The 19,826-nt window shown below is 40.4% G+C and overlaps 1 protein-coding gene across 1 annotated transcript in view; it reads left to right on the forward strand.

The window, feature by feature from the left end:
* Positions 1–19,826, forward strand: part of PDE3B (phosphodiesterase 3B) — a 255,046-nt gene that overhangs the window by 226,702 nt on the left and 8,518 nt on the right. The window contains exons 12-14 of the mRNA XM_045014892.1: positions 3,237–3,436; positions 12,231–12,434; positions 13,323–13,484. Coding sequence (XP_044870827.1) covers positions 3,237–3,436; positions 12,231–12,434; positions 13,323–13,484 — 566 coding nt within the window. The remainder of the gene's footprint in view (positions 1–3,236; positions 3,437–12,230; positions 12,435–13,322; positions 13,485–19,826) is intronic.

The following is a 19,826-nucleotide window of genomic DNA, read 5'->3' on the forward strand; positions in this document are numbered from 1 at the left end:
CTGCATTCTGATTAAAATAATTGTTTTCATATACTCCTATGCATACATACCATGTGTGTATATATATGATCGATATGCAACTAAATATGTATACTAAATTCAAAAGCAGAGTTGTACTCACAAGGTCTCATGAATTTCATTTAGATTCTTGAAAAAAGAGCTAAATAATAATATTAATACATTCTTAAAAGATTATAGATAATGAACTATCCATTTTAGCTTTCTAGGGCCGGGGTGGGCAAACTTTTTGGCCTGAGGGCCACATTGGGTTTCTGAAATTGTATGGAGGGCCGGTTAGGGGAGGCTGTGCCTCCCCAAACAGCTAGGCGTGGCCTGGCCCCCACCCCTATCCAACCCCCCCTGCTTCTCGCCTTCTGATGCCCCCCCCGGGATCCCTGCCACATCCAACCCTCCCTGTCCCTGACTGCTCCTAGAACTCCTGCCCCTGACTGCCCCCCATCACCTCATTTAACCCCCCCCCATTCCTGACTGCTCCCCCGGGACCTCTGCCCCCATTCAACCCCCTGTTCCCCGTCCTCTGACTGCCCCACCCCCTGACCTCCACTCCAAACTCCCCTGCCCTCTATCCAACCCCTCCCCCCAGCTCCCTGCCCCCTTACCGCGCTGCCTGGAGCACCGGTGGCTGACGGCGCTACAGCCACGCTGCCCAGAGCACCAGGACAGGCCACGGCTCTGCAAGAGCCCCACCGCCCAGAGCATTGCACCAGCGGCGCAGCGAGCTGAGGCTGCGGGAGAGAGGGCGGAGCCATCCTCCTGGGCCAGGAGCTCAGGGGCCGGGTAGGAGGGTCCCATGGGCCGGATGTGGCCTGCGGGCCATAGTTTGCCCACCTCTGTTCTAGGGGGTGTATAGTAGAGCTGATCAAAAAGAGGGGGAGCCCTTCCTGTGAAAATTTTTGAGGCTTTGCAAAATGTTAAAACAGAGAAAATGTTTGCAGAAATGGATTTTAAAAGAAAAATTCCATTTTGGGGAGCCTAAATGGATTTTTTTGGCTTCCTGGCCACCCTAAGGGAATGTTCTTATTGATTTCACTGACACTGAGAAGAGCCTTCCAGATCCACTGCCAAAGAGGCAGAGGGCCTGGCTGTTCTGTCTTCCCACTAGCCACCCAACCTCTGGGAGCCAAAGAAAAAGTAATGTTCCCTGGAGCTTTAGAGGCAGGGAATCCAAATACCCTTCTCTGTCCCTGGAGTTAGGTGGGAAAGTGGTGTTTGACAAAAACTTCATTGAATCTGTACTAGATTTAGCAAATCATTTTGTTCTATGAATCAGTATTTTCTAATGAAACATAGTTTGGAAAATTTTCAGTCACTTCTAGTATATAGTCTAAATTGTGTAAATCTAATAGGCTTTTTTTAGTAGCTGTGAATTCTAGCTTCTGTTCACCCTTCTAGCTCTTTCTACACCTTTAACAACAATGAATACTGATTGCCATACTTTTAAAGTATGTAGCAGTCATATCTGATACTTAGATTCTGCATCTTACTTACCATTTTTATGAGCTTTTCTAATCTGAGATGAGAAAAAACATTGTTTTCTTTCATATCAATATATCTCACTCAATCTATTTATAAAGAATGTTTTTTAAAACTACAGTATAGTTGTATGTCTTCTCTGTAGGACTAAACAAAAACAAAGTTAAGAGAACATTGCTGCCCCCAAGATCTTACAATCTAGTGTAAAGCCTGATGGTAAATTAGTGATGTGGGAGCTGAAACTGGGACTGGCTCAACCCCTCTAATATATGGGAGGCTTTCAAATATCCGTTTAATGGGAACAACTTTTAATCCATGCTGAGCTGAACAAGATTCAGACTGGTGATCTACAGTTGAAAGGCTCTGTACCTCATTAACAGTGCCCCAAGGCATCCATTCTTCATAATCACTAACATTACACCACTTGAGAATGAAGCTTGCTTTCTGGAAAGATGTATTTATTGTTCTAACTTGTTTGTTTGTTTGAATTTACACAGGCAAAGTCTTCCACTCAGCACATGGGCAAAATCTCCCACATGTTGCTCTCAGTCTCAAAAAAACTGTCTGCTGTACCCTTCTCTTAAGAGGGGGCTCCCATTAACCAAAATATAAACACTAAAAATGCAACATCCAAATTCACTTGTAAATATCCTTTGCAATATAATTCTACTGTACAATAAAACAATTGTAATTCTCTATAATTACTCCAGTGTCCTTTACACTAACTTTTATACATATATGTATCTTTTTTTCACCTCCTCCTGGGTCAATAGAAGGATTAAAACCCACAAGCTTCAGATCCCCCGCACAGACCATCAGCTGTAGGAGAGGTGGTATAACTGGTGAGAGGCAAAGCATGCTACTGTCCTTTATGTGGATCAGCTCATACAGGTTGATGCAACAAACACATTGCCATTGGGTCTCAGAAGTATTTGGGATAGAGGTTGCACACTTGGTGTCAGTTCTGTTGGTTTACTACTGTCTCAGAGTAGTCTTGCTGCACAGAGCCATGGTTTGTTCATGTTGGTTACAGAAGTATCTAATTTGATTTCGAAAGATTGTGTGGCAAAGTAGATCAGCCTTGGCTCTTTTATATTAGAGAACTAGATTCTGTTCCAAGTTCTGGCTGAAGTGATCTTGTGCAAGCTCTGATTTGCCTTACTTGTGAAATAGGTGAATGATAGTTACTTCCCACCATTGCAGTATGAGACCTTGGCTCATAATAAGGGTAGTGAAGAACACAGAAATATGAGCACCAGTCTAGAAGAGTTGGGGATTCTAGGCTTCCAGTTTAGCACAGCTGCTTGTAAGCTACAGAGCATTATGTTGCGGAATCTCCCCCACCCCCCCGCCCCAGCCAACATTTTGTGACAGCCAGAATTTTTGCATCCTTTCAAAAGTTGGAAATGCTGAATCTTTCCTTCTTGAGAAGCTGTATTATGATGATTACGTCACTTTACTACACGCTAGCAATATCAAAATCTCTTCTGAATTACTTGTTTATGTAGAAACACATAATAACTGATTAACTGCAATGCATCCAAATATTTATACATTAATAAGCAATTAATTTTAACTATAAAATATTTTTAAACAACAACATTTACTCCAAAAAACACAAGGATGGTTGTGAATCTTAATATAGAATGTGTTGTATAATGAACATTAATATAATTTTGAAAATACTAATGAAAAAGTTATTCCTGAATAACATTGTATTTTGATGCTTTCGTTTTTCCTAGATGCAGAGAGTGATATTGCCCCTGGTCGAGTCAGTTATATTTCTTCAAAGAGCTGCTCTATTGTTGATGACAACTATGGATGCATGGCATCAAACATTCCTGCCCTGGAGTTGATGGCTCTGTATGTAGCAGCTGCCATGCATGATTATGATCATCCAGGTCGTACAAATGCTTTTCTAGTTGCTACAAATGCACCTCAGGTAGGAAATATTTTACTGGAAAGCTAAAATTAAAATTCCAGCTTTCTGATGCATAAGAAAAATAATGAACATAGATTTTACTCTATAAATCTGCTACCTTTTGTGTAGGCATTGGTTGCCACATTTCGTAAGACCATTCTTTTCACTTAATAGGTGAGCAAGAAAACTGCGTTGGGATTACCTTTATAACACCTTTTAACCTGAGAAATCCCAAAGTGGTGTGTGTGGGTGTGTATAAAATCATTTTCAAGTAACAAATTTGTAAACAATAAAATAAATAAATGCAACTAAGCAAACAACCTGTTACATATAGGGTTGGCCTTTGGGACTTGTCAAGCCTATGATTATGGATATTCCAATTTTTTGAAACTTTCTAATGACAATTATCAGAGGGGTAGCCGTGTTAGTCTGGATCTGTAAAAGCAGCAAAGAGTCCTGTGGCACCTTATAGACTAACAGAAGTTTTGGAGCATGAGCTTTCGTGGGTGAATACCCACTTCGTCGGATGCATCCAAAACTTCTGTTAGTCTATAAGGTGCCACTTCGTCGGATGCATCCAAAACTTCTGTTAGTCTATAAGGTGCCACAGGACTCTTTGCTGCTTCTAATGACAGTGGTGCTCTTTGCCATTATTTCAAAACAAAACAGCCTAGTCTAGCCTTTTGTGTTGCATAGATAGTCTTTTAAACGTAAACTGATCAGTGAATTTGAAGTACAAACTGGGGAGATGCTAAAAGGAGAACATAACATGAGAGAGAACAAAGATGCCTTGACATCTGAGAATGGAGATGAATATGAGAAACTAAGGAAAGGAGATGCTGCTTTTTAAAGAAACTGAAATGCACAATAAAAGGAAAGGGATGAGAGAGAGAGAGAGTAATAAAACAAATAGGAGACAGGAATAATAAAAGGAAAAATAGTATTGTGGAAGAAAAAAGGGATGAAAAAATGGAAGAAAGGAAAAAGCAAGAAACTTTTAAATTAGTTAATTATATTTATTTGTACCTCCTAAATTTTACTTTATTACCTTGACAGATGTCCTATAGATCTGTTAAGGAGGTGGGATCAGATTGTTCTTTTGAGTACTTACTTTGTCCAACAAGAAATTGGAGAAGAACATTTTGTTTTAGAAAGTAGTTTTTGTTCTAAATGTTTGGTTTTTGAAAGGTGAATGCATCCAAAAAATTATTCCCTTAATAACAATCAAATATCTCCTTATTTTTAACTGTGTTTCATGGAGATGAAAAAAACATGTTATACTACTTAGTTTGCTTTTGAACTATAAACAATACATTATATTTTGATTTATATATGAAGTGATTGTACTCTATGCCAATTTTGATTAAGTAACAAATTCTGTTTTCTGTTGTCTGTGTCAGTCCAAATGCCGGGGCATAGTTTTTCTTTGCCAGCACAGAGAGACAATACATTGTGTCTTTTTGCTGATGTCATTGCCTCTTATATTAAGAAACTCCCAGGCTCAATTGTTTAAGTCTTGAACAGATCAAGAAAACAGTATTACAGTATTTGCCATCTAATTGGACAGACAATGAAAGAACATCAAATTTCATACTCTCACTTTTGGGATCAGGAGCATATTAGCGTTTAGTGGTAGCCACAATTCACATGCAAGTCTCCTAATACTTTATGGCATATAGGTATATATAGGGCATATATACTAGGCCACACGTGTGTCAGATCGAGCATAGCTGATTCCCCCATGGAAAGGGAATGGGACAACTTCTTGTGGATGTTGATAGATATTTCTACAGTGGGATCTTCCATCTTAGAAAATGTAGACATCCTTCAAGTCAGTTTAAGCAAAAAGAGAGTGTACTCTCCCAAGTACACTGTAGCAGTAGGGAATTTGGGATCCTGGCAAGCTAGAGAAGCCTCTCTTCCTCCAGAAGCTCCATAAAGTTATCTCAAGAGTGTATTTACCTCAGCTTCAGACTTTTCAGACACTCCCCCGTGTCTTCATCCTGCAGCCTGAACATAGTATGACTCAGTTTGTATCCAGGAGCTAGATTCTTGGAACAGATAATATTGTAAACTTTGGATAGGGATTTTAGGATGTTTTAAATTTTGAATTCATCTTTGAGTGATTGTCTATATGTATTCCACTCTTGGTGTGCAGATGTAAGCAACACACCTTCTGGGCGTGGTGTTCTGTCCTGTATAGTGGCACTGAGATTACTTAGAGAGGTAAAATGAGTCTGCTCTACAGCCTTAGCTAATAGCCAGTTGGCTTTTAGCTCATGCGGTAGAGGCTCATGCACTAAGCTCCAGAGGTCCCAGGTCCCGCCCGCCAGCGACCGGGTCTGTCGGTGTTACACAGGCACCCTCTGAACCAGAGATCAGACCGTTTTGCCCAACAGTGCCCATTGGCCCACATCTTTGCCATAGCTTCCCTCACACACAGCCCTCTGCCTGAGTGCATAAAAGGATTGAGCAGGGCCAACCTCTCAGTTCCTTCCAACTGCCCTATGCTGAGAGCTGGAACAATTAGCAGCATCCCTACTCTATCTGCTTTTCATAGTGTAAATTTGTATATGGTTAAATTTTGTATTAGGTTAGAATTTGGATTAGGTTTCAGTTGGGTAATTTTTTACATTGCTTTTGGTTACCTGGCATACAGACTTCAATCTTCGTGACTGATCAGAAACCCCCTGATTTCGAATACAGTCCCTCATGTGACATTGTCATTCCTCTAAATTATGGCCATACTAAACATGTTTGTTTTGTGTAGGATAGGGCATATTACAAGCAAATCCTCTATTTGTTGCTCATTTTCAAAATGAACACAAAAAGTGAGAAAGGAACACTCTTCCTCCTCCAAAATTGCACCAGCAGCTACTATGCCTCAGGTGTCTACCACTTGTACTCTTTCAGCAAAGGCTCTTCTCCAAAATAATCATCAGGCAAGGGTAGGATTCACTATCACTCCTTAAGGGAACATAAGAAGTGGTTATCTTCTCAGGAACCCTTCGAAGAAAAGGAGAGAAAAAGCTCCTTATCTGGTCTCTGCTAAGGGTAGTTCAAGGCATAAATATAGTCCCGTAAAGACCTGGGACCTAGAATCTGAGTCTGTGGTGCCCAGTATTCCCACAATGCCCCCCGAACACCCTGCAGAAGCACAGTCAGGGAGCACTGTGGAGAATAGGCACCATAGGAAGTATCATCCATAATACCCAGAATGACAGTACCTTGCAGCCCTCTGATTGGCCAAATGCCCCTACTTAACCCCAGGAGTTGTCCCAGGAAGTGTCTGGGAAACCACGCAGACCTTGGCCTGTTACTAAACTGGACTTTACCTCATGTCCTGATCTCTGGTCTCTGACTCCTGCCTGACTCGACCCTGATTCCTGCCTCTTGATTCTAACCTGGTACTATGTCTGATATCCAGTCTCTGACACCAGCCTGTCTCGGACCCTGACTCTTGTTTACGGAATCTGGCCTTGCGATTCCTCTAACTCTGGCCTGGTGATTTCCATCCCTGGTGGGCAGACTTCAGCTCATCTGCGACCACTAAGCAAGACTGTCTATGCCCCAGTCCCTTACAGGTCCTTCAGCTGAGAACCTAAAGCAGATAGGTTTGCACCCTTTGGTAATGTTATCCATACTGAGTCTGCAGTATTGCCCGTAAGCATCTCAGCATCATATTTAGTGAAGTTCGTCTTGGCACACTGACTTTGTTAGTACCACAAAGCTCTCTGAATTGGTGTCTTTTGTACTGACCATGTCAGCACCCAACTTTATGGCACCAGGGAATTTAATGGTGTCAGATTTCCCAGAGTCCCACACTAGCACAATCAGTCGTCATATTGCTGTCAGTACTGGGTCCACTAACAAGTCGGTACAAGGCATTTCTTCTACTCTACTGCTGAGGGATTCAGGAACAGACCACCTCGGGACTTCTGTTAAAATGTCTCCTCCTATGAAGAGGGGATTATTCTTTTTCTTCATCACCCTCAGGTGAATGTAAAGAGAGTTCTTCTTTGTACTCCCCAGCCTTTTTCACACCTGGTGGGGTTTCTAGGGCTCAGGCAGGAATAGGGAAGCCATATGGAGATACTCACATTGGTATACCGCTCCCTAGCCTCCCACGCAGTTTGCCTGTGATCCACACTGGTGGCCATACTGGGCTCCATAGGGCCCTCAAAATCTAAGAAGACATGTGTCATCTACACAGTCCTGAACAAAGTCGCTTTTTTCAGTAGAATCTACCAGACCTCATACAAATCAGTAGCCTCCTGTTTCTCCTGTCCAGCAGCTCCACTGTTCTGAGGAGGAATAGATTCATCGCACTGATGTGCCTCCTCCTGCAATATCATTGTATTCACCTGATCAGGCTGTAGCTTCATCTTCATCAACACCTCCATATGACTAAAGAACATTTCAGAAGCTTCCTAAGAGGTTGACTGAAGCATTTTGATCATAGAGGTTCCTGTCAAAGGAGGAATCCTGTCTGCACATAAATATATTGAAGCTCAGTGTGTTTCATCTGGCATGTGCTGCATTCTTATCTCTAATCCAGAGCAAGTCTATATAGGTCATGGCAGACAACACCATTATAGTGTTCTATATAAACAGGTGGAGCCAAATCATCTCCTCTACATCAGAAAGTGATCCAGCAATTGGAATATTGTCATTGCTGTTTATCTACCAGGACTAATGAATACCCTTGCAGATCAGCTCAGCAGATATTTTTCTTCCAACCACGAATGTTTATTAAGAACTCAATTATTCAACAGATTTTCCAGAAGAAGGGTCACCCAGTCATGTACTTGTTTACCAAAGAAATGGCTGTGGGGGGAAGGAGAAAGCAACATTTTTTTGATGAAGAGGGAGTCAGAGTCAAGGGTCTCTATCAGGTGCCTTCCTAATACCATGGTCTCAGGGCCTGATGTATGCTTACCCACCAATTTTTTTAAATACCATATATTCTGAGAAAACTCAAGCATGATGCAGCAATGTTGATATTAAAAGCACCAGATTGACCCAGATAATTCTGGTTCCCAGAGCTAGTGAGACTGTTGATACAGACTTCAGTAATGCGTCCACTAGTCTCAGATTTGATCTCTGAAGATGATGGGAAGACCTTTCATCCAGACCCACGATTTCTGCACCTTGCAGCTTGGATGCTAACTGCTTAACTGATGTTAAGATGCCTGGCTCCAGATATGTCCAGAATATTTTGATATATAGTATGAAGGACTCCATTGTGGCTTACAGTGCCAAATAGAAACAATTCCCAATTTGGGCAAACAACGTTATGTCTCAGCCTTCCTAATGGACATTCCGTTCATTGTGGACGAGCTGTTCTCACTAAAATCATCTGGACTTTCTAATTGGTTCTATGAAAATTCATCTAGCAGGTATACCTCTCTATTGTCCTCAAATTCAAAATTGAACAGCATTTTCACACCCTATGGTGTCTAGGCTTTTGAAGGGGTTTGTGCATGTATTCCCTACAATTAGAGAACCCCCTCACCCTCAAATGGCATCTTAATGTGGTATTAACAGGGCTGATGGGGTCTCCCATTTTAATCATTAGCCATGCTTGTTACATCATCTTTCCATGAAAGCATAGTTTTTGGTGGCCATTATTTCTGCTTGTCGGGTGGAAGAAATTCAAGCTTTAATGGCAGGTCTACTATATACCATCTTTCATAGAGATAAGGTCTCTCTTGGGCCACATCCAAGATTCCTACGTAAAGTTGCTTCTGACTTCCATATTAATCAGAACATTCATTTACCTATTTTCTTTCCCAAACCTCATGCTAGTGATTCTGAAAGAAAATTTCATACTTTTTATTTAGATAGAATCATTTAGTCTCTTCCAGGATATTTATAGCCTATGCTGAAAGGGTAAAGGGGAAATCGGTTTCTTCCTACAGAATTCATCAGACTGTGTTATCAAATAGTGAAGATTGGTCCCCCAGTAAGATAAAAGCTTACTCCACTAGAGCTCAAGATGGATCTGTAGTTTCCTTCAGAAATGTCCCAATCTCTGAAATTTGTAGAGCACCACCTCTGGTTCAATTCATACATTCATAAAACACTGTGTTATTGGGGAGGCTTTCAGAGCTGACATTTATTCTGGCAAAGCAATTCTTCAATTGTTGTTTGTCTTGGACTCTGATTATCTACCTCCTAGCATGTGTGCACTGGTTAGGAATCACTAAGAGTACAATACATATAGATAATCACTCAGAGAAAAAGCTGTTATTTACTTTGCAGTAGCTGGTGCTCTTCGAGGTGTGTCTGTGTGGATGTGGATTCCAGTTAGCAAAGGAGCTTGAGTGATAGTTGGTATTATTCCACCCTTTTATGCCCTTGAAGGAGTGGCATGTGCGGGGCAGCTGGGATGCAGTCATGGGCCAGTGGGTTCAAATATCTGGCATAGAGGATGCATGCACACCAAGAGTTGGGACCCATTGTGCTAGGCACTATGCAAACAGAGGAATAGATAGTCCCTGCCCTGAAGAGATTACAGCCTAAACTCAGTTTTTATGAACATGAGAGTATCGTCTGAACAAGCTGCACTGGATGCAGCAAAGCTGCTGAAAGACATATGTAAAAAGCATTAAATAATCTAAGATTCACAAAAGAATGAATCAAAACTTGGCTTCTGTTTCATTAAGCATGGACATCAGCTTGGGGTCATTTCCTAGGTAAAAGATAAGACACTATTATTTATTTAAGCTCTAAATCAGTGTCCATATACTCCTCCAAAATGTGAGATAATAGAAATGATGGTAAACTCAAGGTTGTCTAAGTTGTGTGAAAGAAATGGAAATCAACTGGAGAGATTAGTAGTAATTCAGTTTTGCTGTGATTGATGTCTTTTGATGGCTTTGTTTGAATATCACCAAGGGAAGAGTTCAGAAAAAATGTCAGAAAACAGAGAAATCAGTGCAGCACGGTACATATGACAAAGCCTACATTACATAAAATTTCAGCTAGAGACAACATATACAAATATAATTGAACCTAGAATAGAATCTAGAGACTAAACAGAAGATATTTGAAGCTAATAAATGACATTCATTTGTTTTCAGGATATTAATTTAATTCAGAATATTTTCATTCAAAAGCTTAACATACATCTACATTGCACACCATTGGTGATGACATAGAGGATATGTGTAGTTTCATACCACAGCAAAAAGCGAGCTGCGTCCAGGTTGTGGTGCACAGCTTCACGTGGCAGTAAAAGGTTCTAGCAGGGAGGAGGCAGTGGGGAAAAAGGTTTGGAAGCTCCCCATTGCCAGAGCCGTTCCCTGCTGCTTCCCCCACAAAAGCCTATTTCTGCTGCCAGAGTCTTTCACTTCAGTGGGGAAAGGCAGCAGGACACTACACTGCTAAAAATAGCCATCTAGATGAGGGTGCACTGTTTGGACATATAGAGCACCATGCAGAGTGCAATATATGTATCCTTAAAGTACAGGTTTTCACAAGATCTACCACTGACTGCATGTCACAAGTAGAGCACTGTGCTGCCATTTACAAATTAAGCTACTGCCTTTCTAATAGTTGATAAGCCACTGGCCAACAGACTGTTTAAAACTTTGTTTTTCCTTAACCCATTTAACTCCATTGACTGAACATGTTGAGGTAACAAAGTCTTTGTTGAAAACTCAGCATCCCACGACTTCAGTTAAGTTGTTAGAACTCAGTGCACATGTTTGTGGGAACCTTTAGAGACCTTCAGCAAAACTGAGGAAACCTGACTTGATATGTTTGATATTTCCAAGATAAAAAACTTTTCAAGTCATCTTTGTACAATTTACAGAGGTAAATTATGGGGCAAGCCCAATTTTTAAAAAATTCCATTGTATATTACCTTATATCCTTTGCTAATTTAGTTCATATAAATGTGATTCAATTATAGAAACTTTACTCTGCGTGGTTTTGAGAGGATGATTCTTTGGTACATACAGCAGACTTTTCACATTGTTAAAATGAATTAATATGTCTAGTTGCTTTTCCATAGAGGGCTTTGGCTTTTTCTTGAACTTTCTTTATGTACATGTTATTAATTTAATTAGTTTGTGGATTGCTTACAGTTATGCTAGCTCCTGCATTCAAAATTGTAATATTGCCTGTTCAGAATTCGAGCACTACAAATAAAGCTTGTCTTGCCAGAATATTGATTTTTTCCCCCTCTGCTAAGCTTCAATTTTAATAATTGCTGGCTAGGGATTAAGCTAGAACATAAGCAGACTGTCCCATCATTTTTTACAAATGGTAGTCATTCTATAAGGAGGCACTGGAGAGGACTATTGTAAATTGGCCAATAATTCATCCAAAAAAGCCAATTAATCAAACTTTTCACATGAGTACACTTTTAAAGGTAAAATTAAAAAAAAATATTAGTTAAAATGTAAAATCTAAATGAAAATATATTAAAAAAAACTTTGCCTTGACGTATTAAGCTTTTGTTCTGCATCTTCTTTCCCACCCTCCTCCACATCAGGCAGACATATTAGTTCATATTCACTGCAGCAACAAGTGGATTGACATGAAGCATATTTTATATTTATCTGTTTTTCTTAGTGATATTTTTAATCCTGTAGATATTACTGTAAAATGAAGACTGGTCTGATTATTTTTCCCTGTGCATGACTGCCTACAAAGAAGACTTTTGTTCGGTTCAGCCTTCAGAAATAGAATGCAACTTAGTATTTTAGTTACCAGCCGTGTTAAACGAAAATGTCATTTTTTAGCCTTTACACTTTTCCTCTTTTTTGAATCTTAAATCACCTGTTTGTTTTTCATTTATTTGTAGGCTGTGCTCTACAATGACAGATCAGTCCTAGAAAACCATCATGCTGCTTCTGCATGGAATCTCTTTTTATCTCAACCAGAATACAACTTTCTACCTAATCTTGATCATGTGGAATTCAAACGGTTTCGTTTCTTAGTGATCGAAGCAATCCTCGCAACAGATCTCAAGAAACATTTTGATTTCCTTGCTGAATTTAATGCCAAGGTTTGTTACACAAGTTAATGCCTGCATTTAGCTGCTTATGAGATCATACTGCTATCAGCATTGTTGCTCAATGTTTATTGCTTTTAAAAGATTACATTTAAAGAACTTTGAACTGCAGATGTCAGCACACCAGTAGGAAGACCTAGCTAAAGCATGTGCTACACAGAGGGTACTTACAACCTTTTTAAAAAAATCAAACTGTTGAACATACCTTAAAGTACTAGTATAGAATTTCACTGACACTTAATACTTCCCATTTTTATATTTCCTTTATCAGTAGAAACCTTCAAAACTGTTATGCATTAATGTTTTAGTTTTTAAGAATCAGAATATCCTCTGCATGCATTTAATACCCATTACAATCTCTCTGTTTTGCACATAAACATCCTAAATTAGCATTCAAACATAAAATAAAATGTCAATTTTCTAGATTTCAACTATAGATTGCCATTAGATTAAGAAAAGAATGAAACCAGTTCAGTGGATATATATGAACATCATGATCTTAAGTGGAAAATATTTTTTAAAGATTGAAAAATGGGGAATAAAAATAATATACTAATTACTGTTAGTAATACAATGCAATACTGCAATACAAACCTATAAAAAAGGGAAACTTGATAGCACATAATTACAGTTTTCAATTCATTGCAGTTTCTTTAAACCTCAAAACATTTATCTCCCATCTAGTTTTCTGCTACTGGTAACATCTGTTATCTTCATTTAAAAGAAAAAAAAAAGCTCTTTGTGATTACACAAGACAAAATATTACAGAAAAATTAACACAAAAGGGCAATATTCTGCAAAGACTTAAAAATGTAATAAAATGATATATAGTTTTCTTTACAAGAATATCCAACATAGTTAAAAATTATGTTGTTTAAACAGGCCAATGATATAAACAGTCACGGTATAGAATGGAACAATGAGAATGACCGCCTGCTAGTTTGTCAAATATGCATCAAATTGGCAGATATTAACGGGCCAGCAAAAGTTAGAGATCTGCACCTGAAATGGACAGAAGGCATTGTTAATGAATTTTATGAGCAGGTAGGTATGGAAAGAATTATTATTTTTTTTAAATATAACTGGTTGATGATAAATTATAAATTTTGGGGGTACAAAGCATTTACTATTTGGGGGTTATTCCTTTTGTTACTGCTTTAAATTATTTCTGTTTCTAAAGAATGAATCATGTCGAGTAACTTTATATTAAGCATATTTTTTAATTTCCATTGATTGTGTAAAGAGCTTGAAAAAAATTTCCTACCAATTTTATCTATTTCTTAAGCATTAGTTTATTTTCCTCTTTTGTTTAGAATGATGCTGTTTTAACAAAAATATCAGCTTCTACCTTAGGAAGTTGCCTCCACTTTTACACCTGTCTTACAAATACTTATGCATATGTCTATCTTCACTCATGTGAATAGTAATAGATCTATATTTGTGAGTGAAGTTAAACATTTGCATTAGTGTTTACAGGATCAGGGCTAGAAAGTCTAATGTCCCTGTCATGAGAGCTTCAAAATCATAGTAGTCCCCTACAAGAGAGGGCAATATACAGTCGCATATGCACAGTGGATGTATATGCCTACCAAATACACACAAAGAAAAAAGCTTATAAAAAGGCTCCTCCTCCTCTTCCCAGAAACAGATATCTGAAATGGTCTCCGACCAGAGATTGTTCTTTTTAATGGGGCATGGAAAGTGTATAATCTGCTCAAACACACAATAATGTTGCGGGCAATTTCAGTTTATTTTTCAAGTGATGGTCCGAATTGTATTCCACTGAGGGTTACACATGTACAGCATGCGTCTGGAGTCGGAGAATGTTGAAAATAGTATCTGTTGATGCATGCATGCACCCTGACTCACCTAATGCTTCTGTCTGAGGTGATAAAGGGTGGGGCGGACTGACCAGGTTGCCAGTTCCTTCTTACTGCCACATGATCCAGGTTGGAGCCTTCAGTGTTCTCGTCTTTGACGCACTTTTAAAAAGCATAGTTTTATCCATTTTTAACTGTAGTTTTACTACAGTAGAACGTCAGACTTACAAACACCAGAGTTATAAACTAACCAGTTAACCACACATCTCATTTGGAACCGGAAGTATGCAATCAGGGAGCAGTAGAGACCAAAAAAAAAAAAAGAGCAAAACAATACAGTACTGTGTTAATTGTAAGCTACTAAAAAAAAAAAGGGAAAGCAGCATTTTTCTTCTGCATAAAGTTTCAAAGCTGTATTAACTCAGTGTTCACTTGTAAACTTTTGAAAGAACAACCATAATGTTTTGTTCAGAGTTATGAACAACCTCCATTCCTGAGGTGTTTGTAACTCTGAGTTTCTACTGTAGTTTTCTTTTTTTCCTAGTTTTTATAATTACTAGTTTTAACCATTAGTTTTAGAGTAGACTTTGGGAATATTTCCCTATCCCTCCTCCCCCATCTCCTCCATAGCAGACTATGCCCAGAACTCCGGGCTTCAACTTCTGTGCCTCTTGCCTGCGATCCTTCTCGGTCAGCGACAACCATCAGCGCTGCCTCTACTGCCTGGGAGAAGCTTACATTGCAGCTAGGAGCAATATGTGCCAGTCCTTCCCCAGCTGTTCCTGAGAAGGCAGAGCACTTTGTCTCCAGAAGTATCTCATGGAGATGGCCATGAGACCACATTCAGATCCAGACTTGGGAATACCCCTCCCTCCATACATCGGCTTGGTTCACTGAGGAGTGTCTCTCTTGCTACAACATCCGACTTCGGTGCTGTGAGCCCCACAGTCCCCATGGTGGGGCCTAGTCTGGAGATTAGGAAGCACTCCGATGAGCATGGAACTTAGTCTTCTTCCAAGTCCAAGAAATTGGATATTCCCTTTTCCAGGTTGGCCCAAGGGGACAGAGCACATTCCAAGTCCCACAGGCATGAGAAGACGACCCATAAACAATGGGATCCAGTGGTTCCAGGCGATGAACCATCAGTATCGCCCTCTCTGGCACCTCACAAGACATGAGAACCTCCCATACCAGGAAAACCTCAGCGCCAGTACCGATGACCAGGAATGAGAGAGTGCCCCTCACATCAGGGAGTTCTGGATCCATGGCTTCACCCCAAGATGTCTACACCTGGCTAGATCTAGAGTCTCCTACTCCATCAGGCCCCTCCACTTCCAAAGAAATCATATCCCCACCACAGGTATCTTGCTCTTCTTGCATGTGCTATATGGTGTTCCATTGGCTCTGACAGTACTGCCATTAGAACAGGAGTCTGCCTTTTCCTCTTCCAGCGAATTGTAACTGGAAGAAGAACCACCTCTATTATACTGCTCCTATGCGCTATCATGAAGACCGACATATCCATGGGATCAACTACCTCCTCATCCTTTCCAGAACCACTGGTACCCCATGCCATGGAGACCCTGCAATCTCCTGTGGATCCAACTTCTTTTCCATATTGGGAGCCCTGATCCACAAGACAGTCGTCATCTGCTCTCTAGAGATCCATCAAACAGGTGCATGTATCCAATAGCAGAGGAACAATTTTATACCCCAGTCCTGGCAGTTCTGCTGGAGCTGGCTAGATTACTATCTACCTATTGGGTGAGGCTGTGACTGCATCATCCCCTTCCCTACCAGATGACTTCAGGCAATTCCAAGAGATTTTATGGAGAGTTGCTGGGGACTCCAGATCCCATTGGAAGAGATCCAAAACTTCCAGCATAAGCTTCTAGACATTCTTCACACCTCGGGACTGGCAAGAATAGCAATACTAATCAACAAAGCCATCTTAGAGCCAATCATGATAGTGTGGCACACCCCTGCCGCATGTACAGCCATCCCTAAAGGAGCAGAGATGTGCCACTACGTCCCATCCAAAGGATCAGAATTCCTCTTCTCTCATCCAGCTCCAGACTCATTGGTAGTACAGGCTGCTGCACATATTGCTAAACAGAAACACCTCAATCTACACCTGCAGACAAGAAAGGAAAGTGTCTAGACTTTCTGTGAAGAAAAGTCTTCTCTTTCTCCAGTTTATAATTCTGAATAGCCAATTACAAGCATTATTGGCCTAGTACGACTTCCTGAATTACACTAAATTTGAGGAATTCGCTAAAACCTTCCCATGACAAGATCATGCCTGAAAGGAGACTCATAGCTAGAACTGCCCTCCAGTCTGCAGTAGATGCAGCTGATAACTCCTCCAGGGCCATGACTATGGCTATCATGATGTGTGGGAAGTCCTGGCTTCATGCTTCTGGGTTTCCTAGAGAGATCCAGAACACCATTGAGGACCTCTGTTTTGACAAATTCCATTGCTTTAACCAGAAGACAGATGAGTCTTTGCATACACTGAAAGACTCCAGGGCTAACCTTTGCTTGTTTAGCATCTACACTTCTGCCTTGAAACAAAAGTTTACCACCCGTCATCCACCCAGTGATACAGGTCTCCTCAATTTTATCAACAGAGACCTTATGAACCCCCATATAAACAACAAAAGATTCAGAGGTCTTGCTCCCTTGGGCCCCCCATGCTGGCTTGCACGTCTCAAACCCAACCACAAATAAAGTGGTATTTTTGACATGAGCTTTAGAGCCACCAACCACCAATCCTAACATCTCATGACCCTTCCACTCTCTTTGAGGGTCATTTAGCACTCTTTTTTCCACACTCGGAGTCTATAACAACAGACAAATGGGTGCTGAATGTCATCGATATCATCGAGTTTGTAATACTACCTCCTCCAAACCCCTCGCTCCCTTTCAGGGACCACTCTCACAACAATATTCTCGTCCAAGCAGTGAACTCCTTATTACAACAGGGAGCAATAGAACACGTTCCTCTACAATATCAAGGAACAGGGTTCTATGCAACTTATTTCCTGATACCCAAGAAAAAAGGTGGTTCAAGACCAATCCTCGATCTCTGCCACCTCCATCGCTTTATCCATAAACTCAAGTTTTGTATGGTCACTTTAGCAGTGATAATACCACCCTTAGAGAAAGGCATGTGGTTCTTGACTCTCAATATGAAAGATGCTTACTTCCACGTAGATATTCACCCTGCCCACAGATGTTTTCTCAGATTTATGGTGGGCAACAACCATTTCCAAAACAGGGTACTTGTCTTTGGATTAGCTACCGCTCCCAGAGTCTTCACCAAAGTATTTTCTGTACTAGCAGCTCACATCAGGTGTTAGTGTTTCCTGGTTTTTCCATACCTCGACAACTGACTCTTGGCTGCCAGGTCCCAACAGGAAACCCATGCATCAACGTCTCTGTTACTCAGCCACCTTTCTTCACTGGGAGTCAGCATCAACATCAAGAAGTGATCCTCAACCCACGCAATCGCTGGACTTCATTGGGGTACCATAAACCATGGCATAAGCATACCTGCCCACAGACAGGTTTCAGGCACTGAATATCATAGAATCATAGGGCTGGAAGGGACCTCGAGAGGTCTTCTAGTCCAATCCCCTGCAGTCAAGGCAGGACTAAGTATTATCTAGACCATCCCTGACAGGTGTTTGTCTAACCTGCTCTTAAAAGTTTCCAATGACAGATTCCAAAACCTCCCTAGGGAGTTTATTCCAGTTTTTAACTACCCTGACAGGAAGTTTTTCCTAATGTCCAATCTAGACCGTCCTGGATGCAATTTAAGCCCATTGCTTCTTGTCTTATCCTCAGAGGTTAAGAACATTTTTTCTCTCTCCCTCCTTGTAACAACCTTTATGAACTTGAAAACTGTTATCATGTCTCCCCTCAGTTTTCTCTTCCCCAAATTAAACAAACTTAATGTTTTCAATCTTCCCTCATAGATCATGTTTTCTAGACCTTTTCTCTTCTCTGGACTTTCTCCAATTGTCCACATGTTTCCTGAAATGTGGCATCCAGAATTGGACACAATACTCCAGTTGAGGCCTAATCAGCGTGGAGTAGAACAGAAAAATTACTTCTTGTGTCTTGTTTACAACACTCCTGATAATACATCCCAGAATGATGTTTGCTTTTTTTGCAACAGTGTTGTACTGTTGACTCATATTTAGCTTGTGGTCCACTATGACCCCCAGATCCCTTTACACAGTACTCCTTCCTAGGCAGTCATTTCCCATTTTGAATGTGTGCAACTGATTGTTCCTTCCTAAGTGGAGTACTTTGCAATTGTCCTTATTGAATTTCATTCTGTTTACTTCAGACCATTTCTCCAGATCATTTGGAATTTTAATCCTATCTGCCAAAGCACTTGCAACCCCTCCCAGTTTGGTATTCCCCTCAAACTTTATAAATGTACTCTCTATGCCATTATCTAAATCACTGGTGAAAATATTGAACACAGCCAGACCCAGAACTGATCTCTGCAGGACCCCACTTATTATGCCCTTCCACCATGACTGTGAACCACTGATAACTACTCTTTGGGAATGGTTTTCCAACCAGTTATGCACCCTCCTTATAGTAGCTCCATCTAGGTTGCATTTCCCTAGTTTGTTTATGAGAAGGTCATGCAAGACAGTATCAAAAGCTTTACTAAAGTAAGATATACCAAGGCTACCATTTCCTCCCTAACCACATGGCTTGTTATCCTGTCAAATAAAGCTATTAGGTTGGCTTGACATAATTTGTTCTTGATAAATCCATGCTGACTGTTACTTATCACCTTATTATCTTCTAGGTGTCTGCAAATTGATTGCTTAATTATTTGCTCCATTATTTTTCTGGGTACCGAAGTCAAGCTGACAAGTCTGTAATTCCCCGGGTTGTCCTTATTTCCCTTTTTATAGATTGTCACTATATTTCCCCTTTTCCAGCCTTCTGGAATCTCTCCCGTCTTCCATGACTTTTCAAAAATAATCACTAATGGCTCAAATATCTTCTTGAGTATTCTAGGATGCATTTCATCAGGCCCTGGTGAGTTGAAGACATCTAACTTGTCTAAGTCATTTTTAACTAGTTTTTCCCCTATTTTAGCCTTTGTTCCTACCTCATTTTCACTGGCATTCATTATGTTAGACGTCCAATCACCACCAACCTTCTTGGTGAAAACCGAAATAAAGAAGTTATTAAGCACCTCTGCCATTTCCACATTTTCTGTTATTGTTTTCCCCCACTCATTGAGTAATGGGCCTACCCTGCCCTTGGTCTTCCTCTTGCTTCTAATGTATTTGTAGAATGTTTTCTTGTTACCCTTTATGTCTCTAGCTAGTTTGATCTCGTTTTGTGCCTTGGCCTTTCTAATTTTGTCCCTACATGCTTGTGGTGTTTGTTTATATTCATCCTTTGTAATTTGACCTAGTTTCCACTTTTTGTAAGACTCTTTTTTGATTTTTAGATTATTGAAGATCTCCTGGTTGAGCCAGGGTGGTCTCCCGCCATACTTCCTATCTTTCTTATTGTCATAAACAGA

This window comes from Mauremys mutica, chromosome 4 (assembly GCF_020497125.1).
Source record: "Mauremys mutica isolate MM-2020 ecotype Southern chromosome 4, ASM2049712v1, whole genome shotgun sequence".
NCBI lineage: Eukaryota > Metazoa > Chordata > Testudines > Geoemydidae > Mauremys > Mauremys mutica.